The following is a 26528-nucleotide window of genomic DNA, read 5'->3' on the forward strand; positions in this document are numbered from 1 at the left end:
CTGCGGAGCGGGGATTCCCACAGCGGGAATAAGGCTTCACCCAGCGAAAACATCCCGCAGATCGGCTCCCTGCCTCATCTCATCGCTCAGGAATCCCGAGGTCAGGAAAGGCCGGCGAGTCCTCCCGCGGCACCGCGGCAGGCCGGGAGCGTGGGATGCTCGTCCCAATGTCCCTGTTGTCACAGCGCGGGATGCTCATCCCAGTGTCCCTGTTGTCACAGCGCGGGATGCTCATCCCAGTGTTCCTGCTGTCACAGCGCCCGGGAGCGCGGGATGCTCGTCCCAATGTCCCTGTTGTCACAGCACCCAGTGTCCTGTCCCCACTGCCACCTCATGCCCCCAATGTCATCTCCTGTCCCCACTGCCACCTCATGCCCCCAATGTCATCTCCTGTCCCCACCGCCCTTGTTCCCACAGTCATCCCGTGTCCCCATATCACTCCCTGTCCCCAGTGCCACCGCCCCGTCCCCACAGTCACCTCAAGTCCCCACTACACCATCTGCCCGCCCCCAGTGCCACCCTCTGCCCAGTGTCACTGCATGTCCCCTGCAGTCACTCCCTGCCCCATCACCTATAAACTGTCCTTGTCCCACCCTGTCCCCCTGTCACCCCGTTTCACCTCCCCCCCGTCTTCCCGTGTCAGCCCCTCCCCTGTCAATCCCTGTCACCCCTCTCCCGTCACCTCCCCGGTTCCAGGCCATCCCCTTGTCACTCTGTCACCCCGTCACTTCTCCCTGTTCCTCCCGTCCCCCTGTCACCCCGTTACCCGCCTCCCCTGCCACCTCTCCCTGTCCCCTCCCGTCTCCCCGTGCCACCCCCTTCTCTTGTCACCTCCTCCGTCTCACTCTGTCCCCCTGCCCCCGGTGTCCCCCCTACCTGACCATCCCGTCGCGCTGTCACCCCGTTACACCCCCCCATCACCTCCCTTGTCCCCCGTGTCCCCCGTGTCCCCTCTCTCCCGTGTCCCCCCCGCCCTCGGTGCCCCCTCTCCCGTCCCTCCGTCACCCCCGTCCCTTGGCCCCGCCCCCCGCTCTTGGCCCCGCCCCTCCCGGTGCCGTTAACCCCGCCCTCCCTGTCCCGCGCATGCGCAGCGGCCGCGGCGAAGCCGTGCCCGGCGGCGGGCGGGGCGGGGCGGCTCCATCCGGGTCCTGCCCGGGCCGGGCCGGGCGGTGCGGGCGGCGCGAGCCCCGGCGGGACAGCGCGGCGGCGGGTGAGTGCGGGGGGGAGGGAGCCCCCTGGGGGGCCGGAGGACCGGGACCCCCCCCCGGGGACCCCCTCTGTGTGGGGTGGGACCCCCTCCTTGTGCCTTGTTCTGGTGGGGAAGGGACACCCCCTCTCCATCCTCCCCCTGTGGGCTGGGACCCCTCCCCGTGCCTTGTTCTGGTGGGGAAGGGCACCTTCTTTATCCCCTCTTTGGGCAGGACCCTCTCCCCGTGCACCCCTCTGTGGAGCAGGGTCCCTTCCCCATCCCCACTGTGGGGTGGGACCTCTCCCTGTGCCGTGTTCTGTGGGGAAGGGACCCCTCTCCAGCCCCTCTGTGGGGCTGGGACGCCCCCAGTGCCTCGTTCTGTGGGGTTGGGTCCCTTCTCCGGCGTCCCTGTGGGTCTGGGATCTCTCCCTGTGCCTCGTTCTGTGGGGAAGGGCACCTTCTCCGTCCCCTCTTTGGGCAGGTCCCTCTTTCTGTGCCGTGTTCTGTGGGACGGGGCTCCTCCTCCAACCCCCGCCGTGAAGCCGGGACCCTTCCCTGAGCCTTGTTCTGAGGGGAAAGGTCCCTTCTCTATGGTGTGCTTGTTCTGGGGGCTGGGACCCCCTCTGGAGCCCTGTGGGTCTGAGACCTCTCTCCCTGTGCCTTGTTCTGAGGGGAAGGGTCCCTCCTCCATCCCCTCTTTGGGCAGGACCCCTCTCCCCGTGCCTTGGCCTGTGAGGCTGTGATGTGTCCCGGTGCCCTGTTCTGTGGGGAAGGGTCCCTTCTCCATCCCCTCTGCGGGATGGGACCCCTCTCTGTGCCTCGTTCTGTGGGACGCGGCTCCTCCTCCGTTCCCGCTGTGGGGCAGAGGCACCCCCTCCTCATCAGGGGGTCAGGTTGTTCTCCCTCTCTGCTCCACATTCCCATGGGACAGGGATCCCCCAAAGGGCAATGGAGCAGCCCCCCATGTCCCTGCAGACCCCTCAAGGGAGACCCTCAGGGGGTGCCCGGGCGGTGCCTTTGGGGTGTCTGATAGCACTGCAGGGGTGCCATAAGGTCCCCTCTGTGGGGCGCAGGACAGTCCAGAGCAGGGGACAGCAGGGACTGGGCCACAGGCTGGGATCACATCCCCCAGGAGGGGGCTGGGGTGGCACAAAGGGACAGGGACGTGTCCCCACCTGTCCTGCCTGGACCCCCTGGATGAGGGGGAGCTCTCGGGGGTCCCACGCTCCACTCAGTCCCCGGGTCACCTCTGCTCCTGGTAGCAGCTGGCTGGGAATCAGACACGTCCCTTTGCTTTCCCGGGGCCGAGACAGGCGGGTTTCTTCAGCTTTAAAAAAGAAAAAAAAAAAAAAAGACATAAACCAACACCCAGAAATGGGAAAAGCTGCTTTTTTGGAGTTACACGGGGGCTGCTGTTCCTGCCGTGCCGGCACGTCCGAGCCCTCCCAGCACCCGCCGCTTTGGCAGGGGACGTGCGTGGGTCGCTGGGGACTGAAAACCGGCGGGTAAAAATGCACCTCCTGCGGTTTTGTGTGATATTTGTTTAGTTCAGCCTGTCTTTGTCTCGGCCGGGGTGCCCGGCGGAGAGCGCACACACACACACATGGCTCTGGTCACCCCCCGAGCGCCGCCGGCTCCGTGGGATGTGCCAGCGTGTGTGTCCGGGGGTTGTTTCCCCCCCTCCCCTTCCCGTGCACACCTTTGGCAGGAGGTTTTGGATGACATCTTGCTCTGGCACGCTCCTCGCCTTTGATCTCCAGTTTCCTGCCATGGATAACGTGTTCGGCAACACGCGAGCCCGGCTCCGCAGCTGCCGGGGAGGGCGATGCGGGTGCCTCCGCGTCCCGGTTTTTCCCCAGCTGACTCCTGCCTGCAGCTCCCGGCTCTCCTTTGTCTGGTGTGCCGCCAGGACGGGCTCTCACAGCCCGAGGATGCTCTGAACGGAGCAAAGCCGAGCACAACCACCCCCCACTCCCATCCCTTTGTTTCCAGGCGTTTGCGGGCTCAGCTGGTTTGATGCGGCGTTTCGTGTGCCCAGGCAGATAAACCGACTACTCAATGTCTTTCCTCTTTTTTTTTTTTTTTTTTTTTTTTTTTTTGTTCTGAGTTATTTCGGGTGATTTAGTTTGCAGGGAACATATCCCAGCTGCAGGCTGTGCCGGAGGGATGCGGCAGCTTCCTAGAACGGGGTGAATTCACCAGAAGTGTAAGTGGAACATCTCGTGGTTGTCCTCTGGTGTCCTCCTTGGGTGAGCAGAGCCATAAGCTCTCGGCACCACGCTAAAATCCGGGATCACCAGCCCTTTTCCTGGAGAACTTTGACCCCGGTTTGCATGACTGGGGCTTTGGGGATGGGGAGCACAGGGGAAGGTGAACAAAACCCAGGTCCAGGCTCGGCCCCGATGGCTGAAATCAGCCTTTAATTTTTTATCCTTGACTTGATAGAAAGCAAAATACAAGTTTTAATATCATTATCATTATTTTTTAGATTCCTACTGCAGTTTTATTTCCCTTAGGAGTCGGGTGTGATAGCGAAACCATCACCTGAATTTGTTTGAATGCTTTTTTTTTTTTTTATGACAGGTGTACACAGAGCACTTTGAGCGTGTCAAACAGCCCCTGAGTAAATCAGGTTGTTTGCTCTATTACTTTATTCATACAGGTTCGATGCTCCGGCTGATGCATCTGAAGTGCTGTGCCATCTGGAGCAAAAATTAAATACTAATTTGGCCCCTGGCCTGGAAAAATAACAACCCTGTGCCCCACTAATAACTGGCAGTGGAAGGATAGAGCCCCTGACAGAAGAACTGTTTGGGGGCAATGTGGAAGGAGCCCAAAATGCACTAATTGAGGTATTTAAAACATATTAAAAAAGGGAAAATCATGCTCCCAGCCCTGCGTGCCGGAAGCAGGCAGGAGGGATGATGTGATCCCATTACCAAGTCATGGGGCTGATGCCCACAGGTGACATCCTGGTCCTGAGTGGATGGTGGAGCTGCTGGAGGTAGGTGTGGTGGTGATCTTCCTCATCTCCCAGTCTTGCTGCTGAAGGAAACCCCCTCCACAACCTCCCAGAGCTCTGCTCCACCACCTGCTCAGCTCAGGCTTGTGTATTTTTGTTGCCTGGTAAAAGTTTACACCAAGGCTGTCGCATCCCAAGGATGGATTCCTTCTCCTTTCCATCTGAGTTGGACATTCCAGGTCTGCTGGGTGGGTCACTGGTGTTGCTGTTTGGTCAAAGGCTGTTTCAGATTTGGAGGGACAAGTTGTGCAGGTGGGTCAGCTGTGCTGGGACCTCTCGCTTGTGCAGCTTGGGCTCAGATCCACTCAGCTCCAGGTGTAACTGGAGATACCTGTGATGGACCAGCTGTCAAGGATACCTTGGGCTCAGCGTGCTCTGGATGTTCTGGGATCTGTCAGAGCTTCAAAGTGTGCCAAATGGAAATAAGAGGGTGACTGCTGGTTGCTGCCACTGTTCTTGGCCAGAGGGTGGTCCTGGCCATGTCCTTGGGGACAGGCAGAGATGGGGAGGAGGAGGAGGATTCCACAGCAAGAAAGTGGCAGAGCTGCTCCAGACTGAAACTGAACCAAGCCTGGAGGTTCTACCCAAGAAGGACTGACTTCCAGGACTGCTCTCCTGGACTAAATGATGTGTGGGATGATAGGACACCTGGCTTTGCTGAGAGGGCTTTTGTGCTTATGGACCATCTCTCCAGGTGTTTCCCCTTGGGTCACCCTTCCCAGCGACCTGCTGTCACCTTCACTTTGGCTGTGTGGCAGAAGATGTGTTGTGAGTGATTCACTCACAGCCATAAAACACCACATGGATGTGGAAGGGGTGGAGGGAGGCACGGCTGGTGTTCATCTCTTCCACTCCCCCTGTCACCACCTGGAACCTTCTACCTTGGGATGACATGGCTGAGACAAGGTCCTTTGCCACTGGATCAGGGCCCTGCTGCACAGTAAACCCAAGCAACTCCATCCCTCGGGCCACGGCAGGAGGTGCAGGTCCTTCTGGTGGTCCTCAGCCACCTTGGAATATCGGTGTGGAAGCCTGCAGGGCGTTTCTTTGGGCCTTGAAGCTCCCCTGGTCTCGGTGGTGGTTGGTGTGGCTGAGCTGTGTTAGTTTATTTCTGTTTCCTGCAATCAGTAAAGCCGAGTGTTGTTGACACAAGATAAGATCGACAGGCACAGACGAACCTTCCCTGTCCCTGTTACCCTGGAACCGCTCAGAGTCGGGCTGGGAGTGGCCGTCCTGCCCGTGTCCCCACCCCGACTCGCTGACAGGGCGCTGAAGTGGCATCAGTGATGACGTGATGTGGGGCTTATCTGCAGGTGAGCCCAGTCATCGCCTGAGCCTGGCAGGTGCCCTGGCTTGGGTGAGAAACGCCAGTGATCCCATGGAAAACGCGCTCCAGGAGAGGATCCACAGCCACGGGCAGTGGTGATTTCCTTCCTGACTTGAGGAGTGGGAAAGACTTGGCGTCTCCAGGGGCGGTGCATTGTTCCTCCGTGCCAGGATGCAGCTGGACCCACCAGGGATGGAGATGCATTGGTTTTGGATGCCTTTCCCTGCTGGAGCAATAACGTGGGCCATCCAAAGTGGTGTTTTTCTGCCTGTCTGGCACATTTAAACTCCACCAAAACGCAAAACCAAACCCACGTCCCGCTCACAAGCGGATGCAGTGCCGGAGGGATGGCAAGGGGAGACAAGAGGCCGGCCTGGCCTGGGTGCTCCAAGAGAAGTAAAAAGCCCCAACAGCAATGCATGGATGGGCAGCCAGGAGCTCATGGACCAAATTAGCTGCAAGCAGCTGCCTCAGCGTAGCCGAAGGCTGACGGGTCTCAGGTTGCTCCGATGCTGGAGCTAAAGCTGGATCTGCCTGTGGAAAAAGCGGGAGAGATGCTGAGAATCAGGAGGAGGAGCAAGGGCTGGGCTGTGGGAAGCCCAGGCAGGAAAGTCCTGCTTTTTTTGCTCCAACTCTGGGACTGTGAATGTGAGAAGCAAGCAGGAATGACTTCTCTGGGTTTATTTTGGCTTTTTTATTTTTTTTTTTATTGTGTGTGGGTTTACATGATACCAGGGCTGCTGGCAACAGGTGGGGTACCCCTGGCTCCAAGAGGGAAAAGGATCTTTGTGCTGGATAATCCTGTTTGAGGGATAGTGTACTAGCCAGGTCCTTTGGTCTCCCTTCTCCGTGGAGGGGGTGGATGGAGATCCATGTGCAGCACAGGCACAAGGGTCATCGGTGTGTTGGAAAACATGGAAGCGACCGAGAATGGTCAAATAGGAATGGGGACTTATCCTGTGAAAAAGTGTTGGGATTGATAAGCCAGCTGAAGTGCATCTGCACCAATGCCCACGGCGTGGGCACCAAGAGGAGGAGCTGGAAGCCACTGGGCATCAGGAAAGCTGTGACGCGGTTGCTGTCACAGAGACACGTGGCATTGACTCACACAGCTGGATTGCTGCAGTGGATGGGGATAGACTTTCCATCATTCACCAGCAGCCCTGGCTAACTGGGGAGGTCCCAGCTGACTAGAAGTGAGTAGATGTGACACTCTGCCACAAGAAGGGCTGGAAGGAGGATTTGTGGAACTACAAGGCTGTCAGTCCTGTGACAGGAGCAGATCACCCTGAGCCATCACGTACGGGACAACCAGGGGATCAGGCACAGCCAGCCTGGGTTTGGCACAGGCAGGTCCTGCCTGACCAACCTGATCTTCTATGACAAGGTGACCTGCTTGGTGGATGAGGGAGAGGCCGTGGGTGTGTCTACCTGGACTTTGGTAAAGCCTTTGACGCCACTTCTTCATGGAAAGGGTTGTCCAGCCCTGGCGCAGGCTGTCCGGGCCAGTGGTGAAGTCACCACCCCTGGAGGGGTTTAAAACCCGTGTGGACGTGACACCTGGGGACTGTGGTTTAGCAGTGGCCTTAGCAGTGCTGGGCTAGCAGTTGGGACTCGATGGCCTTAGAGGGCTTTTCCGACCTAAACGATTCCATGATTCTGTGATTTTATTATCCCCTCGGAGGATTAATCTCGCCGCTAATGCAGCTTTTCACTTGCAAAGCGCCTTAAGAGGAAACGGCGCCAGGAGAGCTGTTTGGAGAGAGAAACTGAAAGTGCTGAGCAGGAGGCAGCTGCCCTCCCGTTCCAGCCGTGCCGCTATCGCTCTCCCTGCCTGTGGAATAGCAGTGGTTTTCCCAGCTTCTTGGCTCACAGGAGTATCTCAGGGAAAAATATAAGAGCTCCGTGGCCGTGCAGCTTTCCCAGGAGTGGGAGCAGGGGGTTTCCAGCTCTCCAGTCGGTCCGTTTGAATCCAGGAAGAGCAGCCTAGCAGGTAAGAAAGTGGGAGAAGCCGAATGCCCCATCCGAACTGGGATGGGAGGGAGCGGAGCGTCCCACCTGACAGCTTCCAGCTCCAACAAATCTGCCCGGCCGTCCTGCCTCCCTCCCACCGGGCTCTCGGAATTAAATCGCCGGCGTATCGTAAGGATCAAATTAAACTTCTCTCCACGCAGAGCTTTGTCTCGAGCAGGCAAATATTTCCGCGGCGCTTTAACGACTCTCGTTTTCCTATTGTTCCCTATAAAAACCCGTCGCCAGGCTGGGCTTCCCCCGGGGCGATTTCCTGGCTCAGTTTTAAACGCAGCTGCGGGCTTGGGGTTTTTCTTTCGCTTTTCAACTGAGAAGTGCCGGATTAAGACCCGACATCTCTCTCTCTCGGAGTGTGAGATAAAAGGCGAGGCTTTTGGAGGCTGTGAGAGTGGTGGCCATCCAAAGTGGCACGGGATTGTGCGGCGTTGGGTGGGTTTGTGGCTGAATAAACCGAGATGAGGTGGAGCCCGCCTGCTGGAAGCTCTTGTGGTTGGATGTCTGTCAGCTGAGCCCTTCACCCCGGCCTCGCTTGCCGTTCACACCAAAACGCCCTCAGGTGTTTAGGGGCGGCACTTCGGGAGTAAAAGCAGGAAAAATGGATAATTTCCTTGTCTGCTGCTTTGCCGGGGTGGGGGAGGGGGTTGGAGTTGTCGTGTGCTTCTGACGGCTCTTGGGGCTTCCTCTTTGTATCCTCCTCCTCTTTCTCCGGTCTCCTGCAGTATCTTCCCCATGCACCTGCCATTGATGCAGCAGGAGGAACGAGTCAGGAGGGTGATGGGAAAGGGCTAGGATGTGTTGCAGCCAGGTGAGGGGGATGGAGCTGGAGACAAGCCTGGCATCAAGTGGTTTGTTCCAGCTTTGGATGCTAAAGCTCCAAGCAGGAATGTTGCTGGGAGTTAGGAACTGGAATTCATGGGGATGGTGAGTGTTTTCCCAAAGCCAAGCGGGTGTTGTCTGTGCCTAAGGACTAAAAATTATATGGTACTCCATAAAAATGGGCTGGAGAAGAGGGATTCTGCTGCTGTCCCATCAGGCACCTCCAAAAGGAGTGTTTCTAACAGAGGTGATGTGATTGAGTCCTGGTTTACACTGAAGTTGGAAGTTGAATCTCTTTAGGTTTCTTTTTTGGATGGAATTTAAAAGAGGAAAGAAGGAAGTGCTAACAAAAGTTTAGTTTCTTTCTTAGAAAACATCTGTTCTGTAACAAGAGTGGCTTTTCCTCATCAGGATCCCCTGAATCCTTTCTGCCTCCTTTAGGTTTGATTTATCTCTGCTATTGATGTTCTAAACCAGAACATCCAACTTAGGAGCAAACCGTGCTTGGTCTCAAAACCCAGGTTGCATGTTGCCTGCTTCATCTTCTAAATCAATTAATTTATTCTTTAGTATTATGAATTATTCACTGTGAGGGTAGCAGCAGATCCCAGACTATTTCCATGAGGATACTGTGTTATATTTTCCTGTCTTATCAACCTGAGACCTTTCTGCAAAGCCATGCAGATGGATGCTGCTGCCAGGCTGGGCACAACTTAGGTTTTGTGTGAAATACCCACTTTGCTGCTCAGAAATTTGCCCTCTTTTTTCCTTATCATTAAAATAATGTTTTCCTAAGCCAGAGCAGAACAAGTCAGGAGTTTGTGGCGGATTTTTTTTTAAGCTGGAGCATCATTCCCATAAGATTGGACCTCAAAGATGGGTTGTGATGCCCTGGCAGGTTGTTTGTCGGGATGGGATCCTCCCCTTAGGCTGCTCTGGGTGGGCTGACCAGGCTTGCCTTGGATACCCACATCGCTCCAGACAACCCTCAGTGACGCTGTGCTGGAAATTCCCCTCTTCCACCCCAAAACCAGCCCCGATTTCTCCATGAGGCCTCGCCGTGTGGCAGCCGTCTCTGCGGGCTGCTCGCTGCTTTTGTTTACATCTGGTGGAAAACTTCTTAAATTTCCTGGCAAGGGAGTAATTCTAATCCCTTTCAATGAGATCAACGGATTAGTGTCTCAGATGCTTATAAAATTGTGAGGATTAGCCGAGCCTCCCCCCGTTTTCTTTCTATGCCACGTAACATCATCGCCGCGTTTTGGGAGGGGGATCTCGCTGCTGTTACCAGGAGCTCAACCGATTTCTTGGAGCCTTTGCGAATCAAAACGCTTAAACCCCAATGTCTTCATCCTCTCCCTCGCTCCATCTGGATTTTTGTGCAATATTAGGGTGTTTTTCTCTTTTCTTCCAGCATCCCTGGCACCGAACCGCGGTAGCCGCTCGGCAGATACGTTGGGTTTGCGTGGCTTGGCTGCGTTGCGGCGCCCGTGCGGGTAAGTTGGGAGCTGAGCCCGAAGCTTTCCTTGGTTAGAGACTTGCAAAATCACATCTTGAGAGGATCAGATCCCCGAAACGACGTTCTTTCATGAGGTTGCCCCTTATTTCAAAGGATTTGGGTTTTTGTGGTCCATCCCCAGAGGGGAACGGCGCTTCTGGGCCGACGGGATGCTCTCACCCCGGCTTTTGGGAGCGACAGGAGCGGGATGAAACTCCACACACCCACATTCCTGCATCCTCTTAATTACAACCTGTGCTTTCATTAGGAGTGATCCCTAACCAGCTGGAAAGGAGGGAGGGTTTGGTTCAAACCCTGTCGCTCCGTGCCTTTCCCCGCAGGGTGTTTTTTCAACACCGTTTCTGCCGGGTCGGTGGCTGCGCGGTCGCTTGACCCGTGTGAGCAAAGTGATCCCGAGCTGCCGAGTGGTGGGAGCTCCGAGCCAGGAATTCCTGGCCCCGGCCCAGTATAGTTTCAGAGGCGAGCTTTTAAATATATACAAAGACAAGCTCATAATTTCCACTCTACTAATGAGGCCACGGCGCTTTCATTGAAATGTGCCAATAGCTGCCGCGGTGGTATTTTAGCAGCCTTGTACTGTGAATCCAAATGTGATTTAACATGGCAGCCCCCACAGAGCAGAGGAAAACTGGCTTCTCCCGCTGAATTTCAATGATGCTGCTTGGCAGTGCTTCCCGAAAATCCCCTTGGTGGTGGGACCTTCCCTTGTGTTTCGTCTCAACACGGCTTTTCCCCTTGGTGAAGATGGGCAAGGGTAGGAAAGAGGTATAATGATATTTCAGAAAGGTAAGGTCTTTAAGTCAAGACTGGGTTTAAAAGATGTGTGGCTTGTTGGTTGGTGCGAGGCAGAGATTTAATAACCAGGCTGGCAGGAAATATCATTAGATCATAGTAAAAAACCTGAATGTGAGGGCTCTCAGACATCATGTTCTCTCTTGACCTTTAAAAAGCCACTTGAAGCCGCCAGCCTGCTCGTTGCTAAGCCCCCTCTTTAGTGCCACTCATATATTTTCCCTTCTAGGAGACGATTCAGTGCCTGGGAATTTGTGGAGGTCTGACACTAAACTCTTACACGCCTGAAATTCCCGCTGGTGTTTTTTTATCTTTGTAGCTTTGAAGCTGTTTGGAAAATATTTAGCAGGGTTTGTTCAGTCGGCTGCAAGAAAAAGGTAAATTTTGAGCAACTTCCTCAGAAGTTGTTTGTTCTCCTTTTTGATTTTTAAACATCAGCAGCACAGCTGTAAACTGGTGTTTTGCTTATTGAGTGCTCAGTTTATGAGGACTTGTGTAAGAAGGACTCGTCCTTGGGCAAAGGAGGGGTGGGAGGAGGTGATGCTGAAAATTCACACCTGGCTGCCCATCACCTCCTGGTTACACTCCCCAGGGAGTGGGTATGCCTGGATTTTAGAATCGTGGAGTGGTTTGGCTTGGAAGAGACCTTAAAGACTACCCATCCCCTGCCAAGGGACACCTTCCACTAGCCCAGGTTGCTCCAAGGGCTGTCCAACCCGGCACTGAACACATCCAGGGGTGGGGCAGCCACAGCTTCTCTGGGCACCCTGTGCCAGTGCTTCACTAAGGTCCCTTGACTTTATGCATCCCACTAAGATCAGGCCACAATTTTGGGAGAACAGGGAAGAAGGACAATATCCCGTGGCATCACCCTCAGTGCTGAGACTCTGACAGAGGAGGAGATGCACATGTTGGGTTTGTGAGTGTTTCTCTCCAAGCACCTCACTTGACTATGCAAGTCTGGCAGTGGAAAAGTTCCATTTTCCATTTCCAGCTAAATTTTGAGGGGTTTGCCATCCTTGCACCCACCTTTCTGGTGCCAGTCCCATGGAACTGAAGCAGTTTGTGTCCTATATCCATGACTTCCAGGAGGTTTCTTTCAGCTGGACTCTACAAAGTGTTGCAAAACCTTCCTATTCTCTGTTAGCAGTGTGGAAGGAATGATAAAAAAAAAATACTCCCCTAAATCCCAGTACTTGGATTAAAACCAGGGAAGGATAGGCTGACTGTGCAGCTCATTTTTTGGAAGTATTAGGAAAAATTGCCAATGGCAGTGACGTGGCATTAGTGTGAATTCCCAGCAGGCTGAGGCTTGGGGTGGTTTAGGTTTTCCCAAAGGCTTTTTCAGGCTCTCAGCATTATGAAATACAAAGTGGCTGGATCAGTGTGGGTTTTGGGGAATGGCTGCTCCATGGGATTTGTTTAGTGACTTTTTCCCGGTATCCAGTCGCCAATTTTGTCACTCTCCTGCATCCAGCTCCTTCTTCTCCTTAGTTTTTACCACAAATATAAATGGGGCAATTAAAAAGGGTCCGTGGGGAGCATTCCTGAGGACTGAAATCCGGGATCTGGGAGCAGACGGCAGCAGCATAAAGAGGAATTCTTCCCTCTCTGGCCTCATGCTGCTTTTCCACCACAAGGCTTTACAGCCATCTGGATCCCCTTTCAGATTATGCCTCCCCCCCTCCCAAAAAAATCCATAACCTAGCAACCTTATTTAGTGTAAACGAGAGCATTATGCCTTCCTGCTTCCAAATTTGTGCTTGGCTCCTCCGACTGCCTTTATGGGATGGCTGCTGTGATCCCATGGCCGGCACAGGGTGCCTGTCTCCAGCAGGATTTTGTAGGATTATTGAGTCCTGAGTGTTGCACTTATTATTATTATTTTTTTCCCCATTAAAGGGGCTTAGAAAACAGAGAGGGGGGAAAAGGGTTTCAGGAAGTTGTTTAGTCCATCTGCTTCTTGATATGAAAGAGTGGAGAGGGCAAGTTGGTCTTTGGCTCCATGGAAAGCGATTGGCTTTGGTTCAGCCTTGAAGACTTGATCAAAGTGGGACTTTTTTTTTCTTCCAGATGTAATATTTTGGGAGTCCCTATTGCTTCCCCCAGCTCTGTGTCATCACCCAGGAATTTTCGAATTCCCTGGAGCGTTTTACACCAGTTTCTCTGCTCTGACCCTTCAGCTGCGTAGGCTGAGCGTTTCTCGTGGAGTTTCCAGTTTGCTTTCCCCGAGGATCCTCTTAACTGGGGAAAACTGCAAACCAGGAAAAGCAGCCACAAATGAAGGTGGAAGATTATTCCCACCAAATGAAGCAGCAGGGACAAGGGAGCCTGCAAGGTGTGGCCTGAGGCTGCCCACCCCCATGGTGATGTCTGTGCTCTCGTTGCTCTGTTTGGGCTAAAATGCACCCAAATTTAATAACATGTGTGATAATAAAATTTTTTAAGCACGGGATCCCATTACCCTCAGTCCTTACAGGGAACCAGGGGCTGCTGCCTTCTCCTTTCACCCCGTGAGCACGAGCAGGGCTGGGGGCAGGAGGAGGCAGCGGCACATCCTTTCCCACCACACTTTTGGGAGGAAGAGCGAGCTCAGCGGGTTGTGACGTTTTGGAGCTGCGTGCCGGGGAAAAAGGGGAAAAAAAGTAATTACAGATCCCCGGGGCCAAAGGGGGAAAATTCCTGCAGTGTTATTTCATCTCCGAGCAGCGGGTTGAGCCGTCCTGGGGCAGCCTGTGTGTGCCCTTCCGAGCGAGGAGCTGCTGGCTCCGCTTCACACCCTCCTGAGAAGGGACTTCCAGCTCCCATTTCTGATGGGAGCCCAAGCAGGGCTGTCCTCCAAACTCTGCTTCCCCCTCCTCCAGACAGGATTAAAAAGTGCCATTGATTTTTATTTTTTTCTCTGTTTATTTTTGCCTGTTTTCCTGGAACTTGCAAAATCAGCCCTGAGCAAACCCTCTGGTTTGCTTTTCCAACGGCGCTGGGAGGGAACTTGACTTTACATTGGGTGATGGGGGCTGCAGCTGCTCCACGTCTGCATGTTCCTCTGCCAATGGCAGCAAAAAACAGTTTCCCATTTAAAAGTTCTCTTCAGTCTTAAGGTTCTGGGATTGTCTGTGTGTTAAACTGCCTGGAATCAAAAGCACTTGCTGGAAATTGCAGTGGTACCAGTTGCGCCGCTGGCTGTTTCTTTCCTTAGAAAGACTTCCCTGTTCTTTTCCAGTGGCTGATTGCTTTGGCACATTGTCACATCACTCTGTGTCCCCTGCCCAAAGGCAGTGGAGAGGGTTAAGGTTTTGTGTTTGGTGACGGCCAGCCAGGGAACACAGCCAGGAAAGTTCCTGATTCCCGTTCAAAAAAAGCATTGGATCCACTCTTGGGGAGAAGGGATCAAAGGTCCGAAGCGCTCTGTGGTTGGAGGTCAGTTTGGTTTCTTGGTTGTCCAGGCACACAACAAAACCCCACCACCTCCCCCCAAGCCTGCACACGGCCAAAGTGGGTGAAACAAACCGGTTTTTGTTCCATCTGACACCCAAAAATTGTTTCTGTTGCCGCTGGTGGTGCTGCATCGCCCTATCTGAGCTTTGCTGGATGTCTGTATGACTCTGCCTGTGATGTGAGGGACTTGTTGGGATGCTCCTCCTTCCCAGCACATTAATCCCACTAATCAGTAATGCTGCCAAGCCCTGTGCCATCGCTCACGCTCCTCCTCCACTCGCTGCCGGGTTTTTGGAATGAAGGATGTGGGTCAGGTTGGATGCACTGGATGCAGCACCATCCCCACGGCAGCATAGTAGCTGTATAAAATCACAACATGCCAAGAGTTTTTGCTTTCACCCCCCCTCTTAATCCTGTTGTGCCCTGGTTTGGAACAGCAGAGGCTGTCGCTCCCGGCTGGGATACTGAGATTTCCCCTCACTCCGTCCCGGGGAAAGGCAGTGCAGCCGCGTGGCACCTCTGGGGCGACAGCAGTGCTAGTTCGGGGCTGGCTCTGCAGCTGCCTGTGATTTTCCCAGCGCTGCAGATCCCGGTGCTGGACCAGCTCCAGAGATGGAGCTGAAGGAAATTCCTTCCAGCTGCTTGAGGTCAGGGCTTCGCTTTTCTTTTGGGGTTCGCGAGGGGGATTTTTTTTGCCTGCGAGTTAAAACGCGGGTGACTCCGGTCGTTGCTTCTTAACACCTGGAAAAATCCTTTTCTTTTAAATATTATCCCGTTACTCATAGCCAATAAATAACCTTCCTGTTGTGGAATCATTCCATGGAAGAATACCCCGCTTCGCAGCGCAACTTGGGCTGTTTCAGAAAGCTCTTGTCAGCTGCTCCCAGTTTAACTTTCAACCGAGTTAATAACGCTTTTGGTTAAACCTGTCTGAAACACGTTGCGAAACGCCTTTGAAACTCGAGACGCCGTTCACGCCCGCTTGAAATCTTTCCCATCGATAAAATGTTTCAACTTGGAGTTTGGCCATGGCTTAGCGTTTGCTTTTCCCCGAGATTCGTGATTTCGGACCTGCCTGTGTCTGGCTCTGCTGTGTTTTTAAAGCTCAGTGTTTCCTGGAGATGGGTTGGCCTCACCAGCCTGGCCGATGGGATGCTGCTCAGACCAACAGCTTCATCCAGTTTCCCCAGTTAATGGCTGAGGAGATCCAGTCTGAGTTTGCTTTGAATCCCTGCAGAGGAAGTTGTTTTTCTTGTAAACGTAACTTAAATCCTTCTAAAAATGGGGTTTTATTCACAACAGCAGAGGCAGAGGCCACCCCTCCACCCTGTGCATGGGCTGTATTTAGGTATGATGATGCACAGCATTTGCCTGGCCCCTTTGTGCACTGATGTTATAAATAAATAATAATAAAACTTCTAAAAAGAGGACAAGCAGCTCCTTTTAATAAGTAAAACCCCGAGAAGGAGCACACAGTTCAAATCCATGTGGCAAAGCAGCAGGAAAGCAAAAATCTGTGGCTTTCATCCCATGGGTGATGCTCATGGCGTCACCTCCTGTGGCATCCCTGGTGTCACCCCCCCCTACACTCAGGGATTCTGCCTCACTCCCCTCCTCCCTGCCTCGGTGTCTCTACCTGTGAGAAGATAATTGCCTCCCTCATTAATCCCTCTGCGATCTCCGAGGAACGCTCTGGGTGAGAGGTTGGCCCCGCGCATTAAGTGCTCGCTCTGGCTCTAATGGGGATTAATTTGGCGACGTGGCTTCTGGAGGTTTGCCTTTAACAGCCCAAGGTGTAATCAAAGGGCAGCAATGCCAGCGAGCTCAGGCTGACCTGTAACACTCCCTTCCTGGCTGCTCGATAGCCCATTAACCACAGCCTGGCTTTTAATTAAAGCCCGGTTTTGTCCTCGTTGAAGAAACTCGGACGTGCTTGGCCCCACGTGGCTGAGTCATTGGAGGGTGGAAGGACGGAGACGTGGGGCTCGGGTTGTTCTGTCTTGTGGCGTTGCCACCTCTGGCTCTCTGCATCCCAGCACACTTGTTCCTCGCTGTGCTCTGTGTCCTATAGAATCACAGAATCGTGGAACGGTTTGGGTTGGAGGGGACCGTTAAAGACTGTCTCGTTCCAACCCCCTGCCATGGCAGAGACACCCTTCACTATTCCAGGTTGCTCCAAACCCTGTCCAGCCTGGGCTTGAACACTTCCAGGGATAGGACAGCTTCTCTGGGAAACCTCTGCCGGTACCCCTTTGCTATGTGCAGGTCATGCCCCCCATCGTGGGGGATGCAGGGACCTCCTTGGGGGCTGTGGGTGCCCCACAAGCATCATCTCCCCACTCTGAGGTTCCTTGGCCATGGAGAGAGCAACAGGGAGGCTTTTGTTCTGCACCAGAAACTTCTCATCCTTCTTTATGCCTCCTTTTTTATTTCTTTTGGCTGCTCTCTCGCAAATCTGAAGCAGATTAAAATACAGTTCCTCCCCACCCCCCCCTTAAAAAAACCCAACTCCAAAGCTTGGCTGCTTGGAATCATCAGATTTCACTGGAGTCTTTTAAAGTTAACAGTTTCCTGGATCCTGGGCAGGATAACTGATTTTCCCCCTCTAACCTCCGTGTTTTTTGCTGCAACATTTCTCAGCTGTTGCAGCAGGAGGGAGGGAGGACCAGGGCAGCTCCGACGTGGAGAAGGTTCTTCCACGCGGGGGTTGGATGAGTCTGGTGTGGGACTTGCTGGACTTGCATCGTAGGGGACTGAAGGGTTGTCCTGGGAGGCTGAGCCCCCACGGCATGGCTGGCAGGTAGGTCATGGCTGCATCGGTGATGCCCTTTTGGGACAAAATATTTGGGAAGTGGTTCCATTGGAAAGAGAGAGTAGGATGCTGGGAGCGGGTCGGAGCTCCGTTTCTGCCGACTGTTTATTTGCCGAGGGCTGTGATGGTTTTGGGGTCTGGTGCAAGAGCGGCACAGCTCAGGTACACACAACCATCAGGAATTTTTCAGGCTTCATGGGATTTGCTGCCCTAAATGCAGCCTGGATCCTCCTCACCCGCCGCCTCTGCCATGGAATCTCCTGGTGGAATTGCTGAGCCAAAACCCTGGCTCTGGTCAGAAGAGCATCGCAAGTTAAAGGAGTTGTCAAGGAAAGAAAAATTACAGTCCTGTGCTGGTTGGCTTTGTTGCCTCTTCTCCAAGAGTGATCTCTCCTTCCTTGCAAAGAAACCATCCGGAGCTTTCCCAGATGGAGGACGTTTCTCCAGGGTGGTTGGGGAGCTGGAGGCGGCCAACCTTGGCCAACGCCGGTGATTATCAGCACGAGCCCCGGGGCGAGGTGGGGCAGCCAGAGCCTCGTCCTGCAGCCGACACATCCTCGTGCTGCGAGCGTGACCGAAGGGGAGTCCCTGAACCGTCTAAAAACCCCTTTGACCCAGCAAACGGAGCGGAGCCGAGAACCAAACCCAACCCCGCTCCGTGATGCCGAGCTGCGCATTAACTCCGCCGGAGCCAGGAACAAAGGTTTTGGGGGCTAGTTTGGGCTTTTTTTTTTTTTTTTAATTTATTTGCAAAGCAAACCAGCTCAGCTGAGCGGAACAAGTGTCGGTGGAGGAGCGGGAGCTGCCGGGTGGTTGCTGGGCTATAAAATCCCATCCCCACCGGCGCTGGCAGGGGGATGTGCCGGCTCCCCGAGCTCTTGTGGCGTTTCCACGTTGGCCGGGAGAGGTTCTGAACATGCGTGTTGGTCTCCGGAGCCTTTAATCAAATCCAGGCTCTACCAGAAATCGCCTCGAAACTTCCAGCGAGCCGAGGAAACTGAAAGCAGCCGGAGCAAGGAGGCTCCCGGGCGGGTGTTTGGTGCTGGCGGGAATGCTGCCTGTGGTGAGGGGATAGAGCCGGTGGGGCAGCCGGGATGAAAGGTGAGTCTGCTCCCCGGAGCATATGATGGGAAGACAGAGGAAAGCCCAAAGGGTTCAGCAAAAAAGGGACCTCAAGGGGAAAAAGAGATTCAGGAGTGAGGATGCTGCTTGAAGGGACATTTCAGAGGACACTTTGGGTTCGGAGCGTCGCTCCCCGGCACGTTTGGGTTCAGATCCCGTGGTTTCCCCGTTGCCTTCTCACCCCGTGCAGAATGAGGAGCTGTGCAGTTGCTGCGCCGTCGAAAACTCCCCGCCCCAGGGGAGGGTTTTGTTATCCCTGGGTGCTTTTATTTTGGCAAACAGCGTTCAGACTGCAGGTACTTTCCTTGCTTGTTGCCAAACTTCATCGCGCGCCGCGTCCAGCCCTCTCCCGTGGGCAGGAGGGAAAACAAGGTGTATTTTGTAACTTCCTTTTCTGTGCTGGGGGCGGGGGAACTCTGTGCCTGGCCAGCGACGGTGGGGCTCGTCCGAGGGCGAACGGCTCGGAGAGCGATGGAAAGATAAGGAATAATAAATAAGTGCAATTAAAAGCCTGGGGAGGGAGGGATTGGGTGGGGAGGGGGGAGATGATACACCGGAGTCGTTATCCCAGGCAGCTGCCCGGGGTTTAACCGGGGCTCTCCGAGGGGAGGGAGGTTCTGGTCACACGTCCCAGACGTGGGACGTGACCAGCAGAAATCGCCGCGCCTTCCTCCTGGCCGCCGGTGCCTCGGGGTTTTCCTGGGAGGAAGGGGGTCGTGCTGGGGAGTTTAGGCTGAGACCTGCAAAAATGCTCTTGAAAACCACCAAACCCGGATCTCACACGGGGAAACAAACAAACAAAGCCTCCTTTACGGGCTCCACAGTCTCCCTGTGGATTTCTCTCTCGGCGGTGCTGCTGTATGGCCCGGGAATGTCCCTGTCCTCTCCCTTCTGCTGGAGATGCACTGATGCTGGGCCCTCAGTGGTTTTGGAGGGGAGATTCTAAGGAATGAGGAATCGGTCTTGGAGACTGCTGGAGGGGAAAGGAAGGAAATACTGCCTTGCTCCAAGGCTTTCTGGCTGCTTTCAGTGTTTTTACCCAGATACTGAGGGGTTTGAGGGGCAGTAGGGCTGCTTGGATGCAATTCCCAGCCATCCATCTGATGCAGCGTTTAACTGGATGGGTGACATGCGTAAGGAAAACAGCTGGAGGAGAAGCTCACAGTGGGAGAGGGAAAATCCCAGCCCTGGCTGATCCAGCCCTGCTTTGCTTTCAGGTTTACCAAGCTGGGGGCTCAGTTTTGGGCAAGGATGGCTTCACCTCGGAGGAGTCATCTCCTTCCTCCTCCGCCTCCCTTTGGAGGGACTGCAGGTCTCCAGAGTGCATCCTGAAAGAGCCTCACATCCATGTGTTTTCTCCCTGTCTCCACAGCCTACCCATGAGCTCGGACTTCCAGCATTACAGTTTCAGGATGCCGAACATCGGGTTCCAGAACCTTCCTCTCAACATATACATCGTGGTTTTCGGCACGGCCATCTTCGTCTTCATCCTCAGTCTGCTCTTCTGTTGCTACTTGATCAGGTAAGGGAAGGCTGTAAGGGAGTGTTCCCCTGGTTCTGAGCCTGCCACTGATCCCTCTCCGTCCCAAAAAGAGGGTGGCATCATCTTATCTCTCCACCAACCTGATGTCCCACAAGGCAGTCAGGTTATCCACTTAAAAAACCAGGAGGTACACGAATGCTCCAACAGGCATGGAATCAAAAGGCCTGGGAAGGGATGTTTTACGGTCCCTGCTCTTCTGCTTAATGTTTCAACACGTTCGCCTCTGTAATGAGTAACTCGTGTCCCGTGTGCTTAAGGAATGTTTAATACCTGCTCCGTTGGTTATTGGACACAAATTGCTCCTTCAACAGCGCAGTTTGGGGATTAATGATGCAGAGTTGATGTGTTAATCTGAGCGATGGGGAGCGGGACGGGAGGGCCAAAGGTTGTTCCAGTTTGGGGCTCATTTTAATTGTTTTATGGGCCACTGGGGAGATCGTTGGGCTGCTAATTGAGAGGAGACACAAGAGCCAAGTGGGGAAAAGTGCAGTGCCTGGGAACTGAGGTGGTGATGAGGGCAAGATGAGCTGAGAACCCGGGATGGGGGGCTGGCTGCACCTCTCCCTGTGGCTGGGAGCAGAGGGCACCACTGCCAGCAGTGGCAGCCAAAATCCTGTGTGCCCACAGCTCTCCTCTCCAGCTTTTCCATCCCCCTTCCCACCCCTCTGGCTTTTCAGCTGGCCCCAGCTCCCTGCTTGTCATACATCCATTGCATCCCCTCCCTCTGTCCCAACAAGACAGATTCCCAGTCTCTCCTTGCACCATGGAGCCTGCTCACAGCAGCCATTCCCGCCAGGTTTTCTATCCAGAGGGTGCTAAAAATATTTTGTCCTGCTTTTGTAGACCTGGGAAGCGAGATTTCCATGTCACCTTCTAAATACTTGATAATTTCCACCCATTTCCAGCTCTGTACGAAGCAAAACCTGATAAAATATGCAGATGAGCCCCGAGCCAGGTTTACCCAGGGGTGATTCGGGCTGCATGGGCATCATATCTTAATTTTTTTCCCACAATTATGCAGAAGAAAAAGGTGTTTTAAGGTGCAGCACATCTGTCCATCCTGGTAGACAAGGTGGTTGTTCCCAGTAACATCACGGTGCTCGATGTTAACAAAGTCTGTGCTGGGTTTTGCATCCAGTGCTTGCATTTTAACTGGGAACACCAGTGGGAGGGGATGCAAAATAAATAAATAAAAAAACCAGACCAAAGGTGTTCAGAAGGCTCAGGGACGTGTTTTGCTCAGGTGGAGCTTGAATCCATACGGCTCGCTTGGAAAACGAAGCTGCGTTCTGGGCTCTGAGAGTATTTTTCCTGAGCACCAGGTCTCGCTGGGTGTGTTCTGCCCCAAAGAAGGAATAACAAGGAGTAATGTCTGGAAGGTCAAGCCAGAAAATCTTTAAATTTAGAAGTTGGAGGCGTGTTGTAAGAGAGAGGGTGAGTAACCGGTGGAAGGAGCCAGCAAGGAAGTGGCAAGTCCTGTGTCTCTTCACATCTTTAAATCAAGACCGAGGACCTTTCTGGACGAGACGTTTTGGCTCCTGTTCCCGAGGTGCTATTTAGCAACCCATGATAGATGGGAGGCTGGATTAGATCATCCAGCGATCCCTTTATAGCCTGAAACTCTATAGAGACTCTACAAATGGCTCTTCAGACCTCCTCCCTCAGCTCTTCTATTGGCAAAACAGAACCAAAAACAGGATCCTGCAGCCCCTGTTTGGGAGGGTTGTGCCGTGCCGGGGGTTTTAGCTGTGCCAGTGTCCCAGGAGCATCCGCCTCCACGGAAGCTGCTGTGTAATCACAGCTTGTGGGGGATAAAAAACGAGCTGTGGTGGGGTTTGGGGAGCCTGGTAGGTGGAGAGCAGGATGAGGGCCACCCACCTGCAAGGGCAGAGAGACCAACCCAGGCAGAGGGCCAGGACGGTCCCCTCAGGAGCTCCAGGGCTCCACTTGTATCCAGAGGGGTTATTTGCAGGTAACAGCACCCCCACAGGTGCAGAGTCAACACAGCCCATCCCCTCCCTCTCCCTCCTTTCCCTCCTTTTCCTCCTTTCCACATCTGCAAATATTTGGCAAATACCAGGTGAGGCTCGAGACACCACCGTGGTTCTCATGGCCTGCTGTGGATCAGAGCATCCCGTGCAGCTCTCCTCTGCATCCGTGGAAAAGCCAGTGTCTGGTGTATTCACCCCAAATCCAGAGCTGAGGCCTTAAATAAAGGATGTGCCAGGGGAGGAGAGAACACGGGCTGTGCTTCACAGCTGTGTCAATACACAACACACTGCCAGCTCCAAAGGGAGGAAAAGTGGCATTTTTAATTAATTGGATTGGCTCTAAAAAGAGCCTGACAGGGATTTCAGCACAAAGCCCAGCAAAGATCATCGTTACCTGTGCCCTGTCCAGATGAATCTCGAGCTCTTCTGCTGCTGCAAACCACTCAGGTCAAACTTGGGTCCCTCAGAGGCTGCTGCCTCTGCTTGGAAAAAATACAGATAAAAAAGGGAGGAACAAGGAAATTAAATTTTGCAGGTGGCTGGTTGTGTCTGATCTCTGCTGAATTAATGAAAGTGATAAAATCGTGTTGCCTTCGGTCCCATAAAACCCAGTCCAGAAGGATGCTGAGCCGAGCGATGCCACGCTCACCCTGGGTGAAGGCTGCAGCTTCCTCTCTCCATGCTTTCTGCAGGATCAGCCCAGGCTAGGGCAGCTCGAAGTCTCCAGGAGGTGCACAGAATGCAGCCCCTAAAAACCCCATTTGTTATGGGGCTGTTTCCTTCTGCATTTTTTCAGACCTGCCAGGATCCAACACTGCCGTTGGGTTTTGCGTCCAGAGAAGGGAGCTGAGGAAGGGTCTGGAGCAGCAGGAGCGGCTGAGGGAGCTGGGGGGGCTCAGCCTGGAGAAAAGGAGGCTCAGGGGGGACCTTCTGGCTCTGCGACTCCCTGACAGGAGTGGGGAGCTGGGGGGAGTCAGGCTCTGCTCCCAGGGAACAGGGACAGGAGGAGAGAGAGGAGAGGGCCTCAAGCTGTACCAGCAGCAGGTTTAGGTTTGGATATTGGGGAAAATTTCTTCCTGGAAAGGACTGTCCATTCCTGGCACAGCTGCTCAGGGCAGCATTGGAGTCCCCATCCCTGGAGGGATTTAAAAGCGGGAAGACATCCCGAAGCCCGGGATATTAAGGCGGATATTAAGTTCGGGGCTGGGTGACGGCGCACACGCTCCGCAGCCACCCGCTGTGTGGTCCCTTATCTTGGGCAGACATCTGCCAGGAATTCCTCTGGAGTCACAGTGCTTGACACGAGATGGATGGAGCCCTGGGCCTGCCAGGATCCAGGGTCTCCTTACGACAGCTGCACCGGGCCCGACCAGCATCCATCTGGCTCTGGATCCTGGCTTTGAAAGGGAAGTGTGGAGGAGCAGACAGAGCTCGCACGCTCCGGCACCAGATGGGCTCGTGCTGCTCCCCATAACCTCCAGGGAGGGATTTTTTGGGAAAAATTCCCTACCTAGCTCAGCACCAGCCCATGGCATCGTAGCCCCTGTGCTCACAGCACGGGGCTGCACAGATGCGGGGCCAGGTGGCTCCTTCTTCCCCGTTGCTGGTCCAGACACTCCGGTGGCTTTGGCTCAGCGAATCCTTGGTGGCCAAGGACCCGTCAGACGGATGTTTCTTCCCATTCCGGGAGAGTTCTCCCGCTGTATGTGGTCTCCAGCCGCACGCCGTGCCTCTCTCCATCTGTGTTTCATAACCGCTTTCCCAGCCACCGGATCCCTGCGGATTGGGCCGGTTTCATCCTGTTTTCCCTATTGTTCCTGCATCTTCTGCTCATGTTTCTGCTCGGGGTCACTGGCAGAGGGATGCGACCCCAGCCTCTTCCTCCTCCTCCTCCTCTTCCCTGCCTGCTGCAGTGTTTTCCATCATTCTGAAGGAAGGTTCCTGCCAGGCAGCACTTTTGGAGCAGGAGGAATGGCTCCCCATAATATTTGGGACTGAGGAGCCAACTTTCTGCATCTCTCTCTGCAGCATTAAGGTGTGTTTTCACCCATTCCTCAGCTTTTAAGGCCCACATTTTGGGGGGGGGGGGAGAGATCTGAGCATAAGGATGCATTTTTCCATCCTGTTTTTATAGCTCCCCCACTGCAGCGTGGCAGGACTGGAAAACCCCCATGAGCTCAGCCAGGGCTTTGAGACAGCCCCCAGAATAATATTTTCAGAGAAATTAAATTCCAGACAAGGGGGTTTCCCTCTGAATTCACACTCAGAGCTGGCTGGGGAAAATACTCCTACAGCTCTCCAAGCCCTGCAGCCACACACTGACTCCTTATGGAAAGTCCTTGGCCAACTCTTTAGCTTAGATGTCTTCCCTCCTGAGCTTTCAGAGCACTTCACTGAGAGCCAGGTCTGGTAATGAGAGGCAATATTAGTTATTTTTTATTTTAAGTGTATTTATTTTGGGATCATAATGGGCTTCTCCAGCCAGTGGATGCCTGTGGAGCGCTCCCCTGGGCTGTGGAAAACAGACTGCTCTTGCTTCTGGCTCTGAAGAGGAGAGTCTGAAGAAGGAGGGGATGGAACCAGCCATTCCTGCTGCCACCAGCTGGACTTCCTGCTGCACAGGTGTCCTTGGAATAGGTTCATCCCATTCATCTCCACCCCTTGATTTGCTCCAGGAGTGGATGTTGTTCAATTGATCATAGAGTTGAAGATAGTGCTGAGTTTGATGAACCCAACGTTGCCCAAGCCGCAGGATGGTGGGAAACCCTGGGGCAGAGAGGTCTCCTTCCCCATCCTTGCTGGAGTGGGAGTGGAGATTTCCTCAGGTCTGAGTCCCCATCACTTGGAAAACAGTGCTCTGTCCAGTCTAGGAATTGCTGGCAACAGAAGTGGTTGGAAACCTGGGGGGGATTTGTGGCAGCTTGTGATTTACTCATCAGCTTTCACTGATCTTAACAGTTTGGGTGATGTCTGCATGTCCTCAAAAGAGGAACAGGGGAACAGCTGTGTGCTTTGGGATGGAGACATTCCCTTCTCAGCCACAGGGAAAGCTGAATGTTTCTTAAACATGTTGTTTCATGTGGCCATTCTCAGTTCTGAAAGGAAAAATTAAAAAAATAATATGTTAGATCTGGAAAGGAGGGAAGGGAAACATTTGAGGTGTTACAGTAATCCTGTTTTCTTTGCCTGTCTTCACGTTTCTCCCTGGTTTCCTTTGCAGGCTCAGGCACCAGGCACACAAAGAGCTTTACGCCTACAAACAGGTGAGATGACCCTCAGGAAGTTTTCCTCTCCTCCCCTTCATGCCCAGCGCCAAATTCACATTGGAGCCTCCACTCCATCAGGTTTCCTTGTGCTGATCCTGGTGATTTAATTGTTCCCTACCAGCTGGGCCCCTCAGGACCATCCCTCACCTGCTCATCTGCAGGTCTCCAGGTTCTCTGCCAAGCAGCAGGAACATCCCCAGCCACCAAACCATGCTTTGTGGGGTCTGAATCTGCTCCCAGGGTCGGACCCAGCTGCTCCAAACCCACAGGACTCTCCCAGGGAACAGCTCCATGTCCCCTCGGCAATCCCAGCTCTTCCCTGCACGCACCCACACTCCCCAGTTAAAATAAACAGGGCTCAGAGGTGGGTGTGAAGTTGCTGCTTCCACGTCCTGTTTTGTCCAGGATTTATGGGATTTTTCTGCCTCTGATCCGTTGTTCAAGCAGGAAGCTGGGTGGGGTCAGGGTGATAACAAACCGTTGTCCTGGATTTATGGCCCTCTCCAGGTGTTCAGCCTGGATGGAGTGAGAATGGAGTGGCAGGTTGGGAGCCCAGGAGGGTTAAATTTGGGAAGACACCTCCTGGATTTGGTCCTTGTGTTTGTGGTTATGTCTGTGCCAGCACTGCCTTCCTCCTGTCCCTGCTCGGGGGTGAGGGCCCCACGCACTCCCAGGCTGTGCCAGGTTTACTGGGGGGTTCCCAGTTCTGCTGGGAAACTCAACTGCATCTCTTTGTGGAGGTTTTTCCTGGGAATGCTCACAGCAGTTCTGTCCTGACCCCAGCACTTTGTCTTGCAGGTTATACTCAAGGAGAAGGTGAAGGAGCTGAACCTCCACGAGGTGAGCACATCCTGGGCAGCAAAGCCTCCCTCACCCTCCTCTTCCTCACACTGGGGAGGGGGCAAATCCTCAAATTTAACTCCCTTGGGAGCAGGGCACACAGCCAGGTGTGCTTTGGAAAGGGGGAAGGCACCTCTGCAGAGGCCTGGATTAAACCATCTCCCTCCTCTTGGCTCCCCTCGAGCTTTTACTGCCCCATTATTATTATTATTTATTGCCTTATTATTACGGCAGCGATAAGGAGCTGTGGATAAGGGGAGGCCAAGGAAAGCTGGGCCTTGGATAAACAGTGTCCCTGGGCGGGGACGTCCCCTCCGGAGAGTGACGATATCCAGCGCAGCTCTGGGCAGGGAAAACTGGAGTCCCGGATAAACGCCCTCCTTCCCCCAGCCCCTGGGAGAGGCAGATCCACCTCTCCCCCTCCCTGCCCCGTGAGGTCTGAAACACCTCCGTTGTTCTCCGTGAGCTTCCAGGCCTTTGGGGGCTGAGTGTCCCTATTTACAGCCCGGTTTTCCCGCTGGAGTTGAGCAGGAATGTGCTCGAATCCCACGTCAAACACGGGCTGGATTTATTTATTCCCCCAAAGACAACAGAAATGCCCACCCACGTCCCGGGCACGAGGCCACTCATCTGCTCAGTGCCAGCTCCAGTTGTTTGTAAGCCACTATTTATTTTATTTTAATTCCCTGGGCAGAGCCCATCCCACGTTTTATCCTCACCCTCCGCTCCCCGAGGCCAGGGGGTAAATCCCAAGGGCCCCGGCGTTCCGAGCAGTCCCCGCTGGAGGCTCCTATTTCAGATCCTCTCCCTGCAATCGACC

The 26528-nt window shown here is 54.0% G+C and overlaps 1 protein-coding gene across 6 annotated transcripts in view; it reads left to right on the forward strand.

Moving 5' to 3' along the window:
- Window positions 1-1103: 1103 nt before the first annotated feature.
- The window catches only part of RNF24 (ring finger protein 24), a 28943-nt gene continuing 3518 nt past the window's right edge, over window positions 1104-26528 (forward strand). The window contains exons 1-5 of one of the 6 annotated variants that reach the window (XM_050321077.1): window positions 1152-1210; window positions 9800-9881; window positions 19441-19590; window positions 24823-24865; window positions 25667-25708. In XM_050321077.1, coding sequence (XP_050177034.1) covers window positions 19448-19590; window positions 24823-24865; window positions 25667-25708 — 228 coding nt within the window. In that variant the 5' untranslated portion in view covers window positions 1152-1210; window positions 9800-9881; window positions 19441-19447. Of the gene's footprint in view, window positions 1211-1397; window positions 3396-9799; window positions 9882-17850; window positions 18048-18100; window positions 18548-19438; window positions 19591-24822; window positions 24866-25666; window positions 25709-26528 lie in introns of those variants that run through there. The other 5 variants (XM_050321073.1, XM_050321075.1, XM_050321076.1 and 2 more) reach the window with 5 other exon arrangements.

This window comes from Myiozetetes cayanensis, unplaced genomic scaffold (assembly GCF_022539395.1).
Source record: "Myiozetetes cayanensis isolate MyiCay16 unplaced genomic scaffold, myiCay2020 scf26, whole genome shotgun sequence".
NCBI classification, from domain to species: Eukaryota; Metazoa; Chordata; class Aves; order Passeriformes; family Tyrannidae; genus Myiozetetes; species Myiozetetes cayanensis.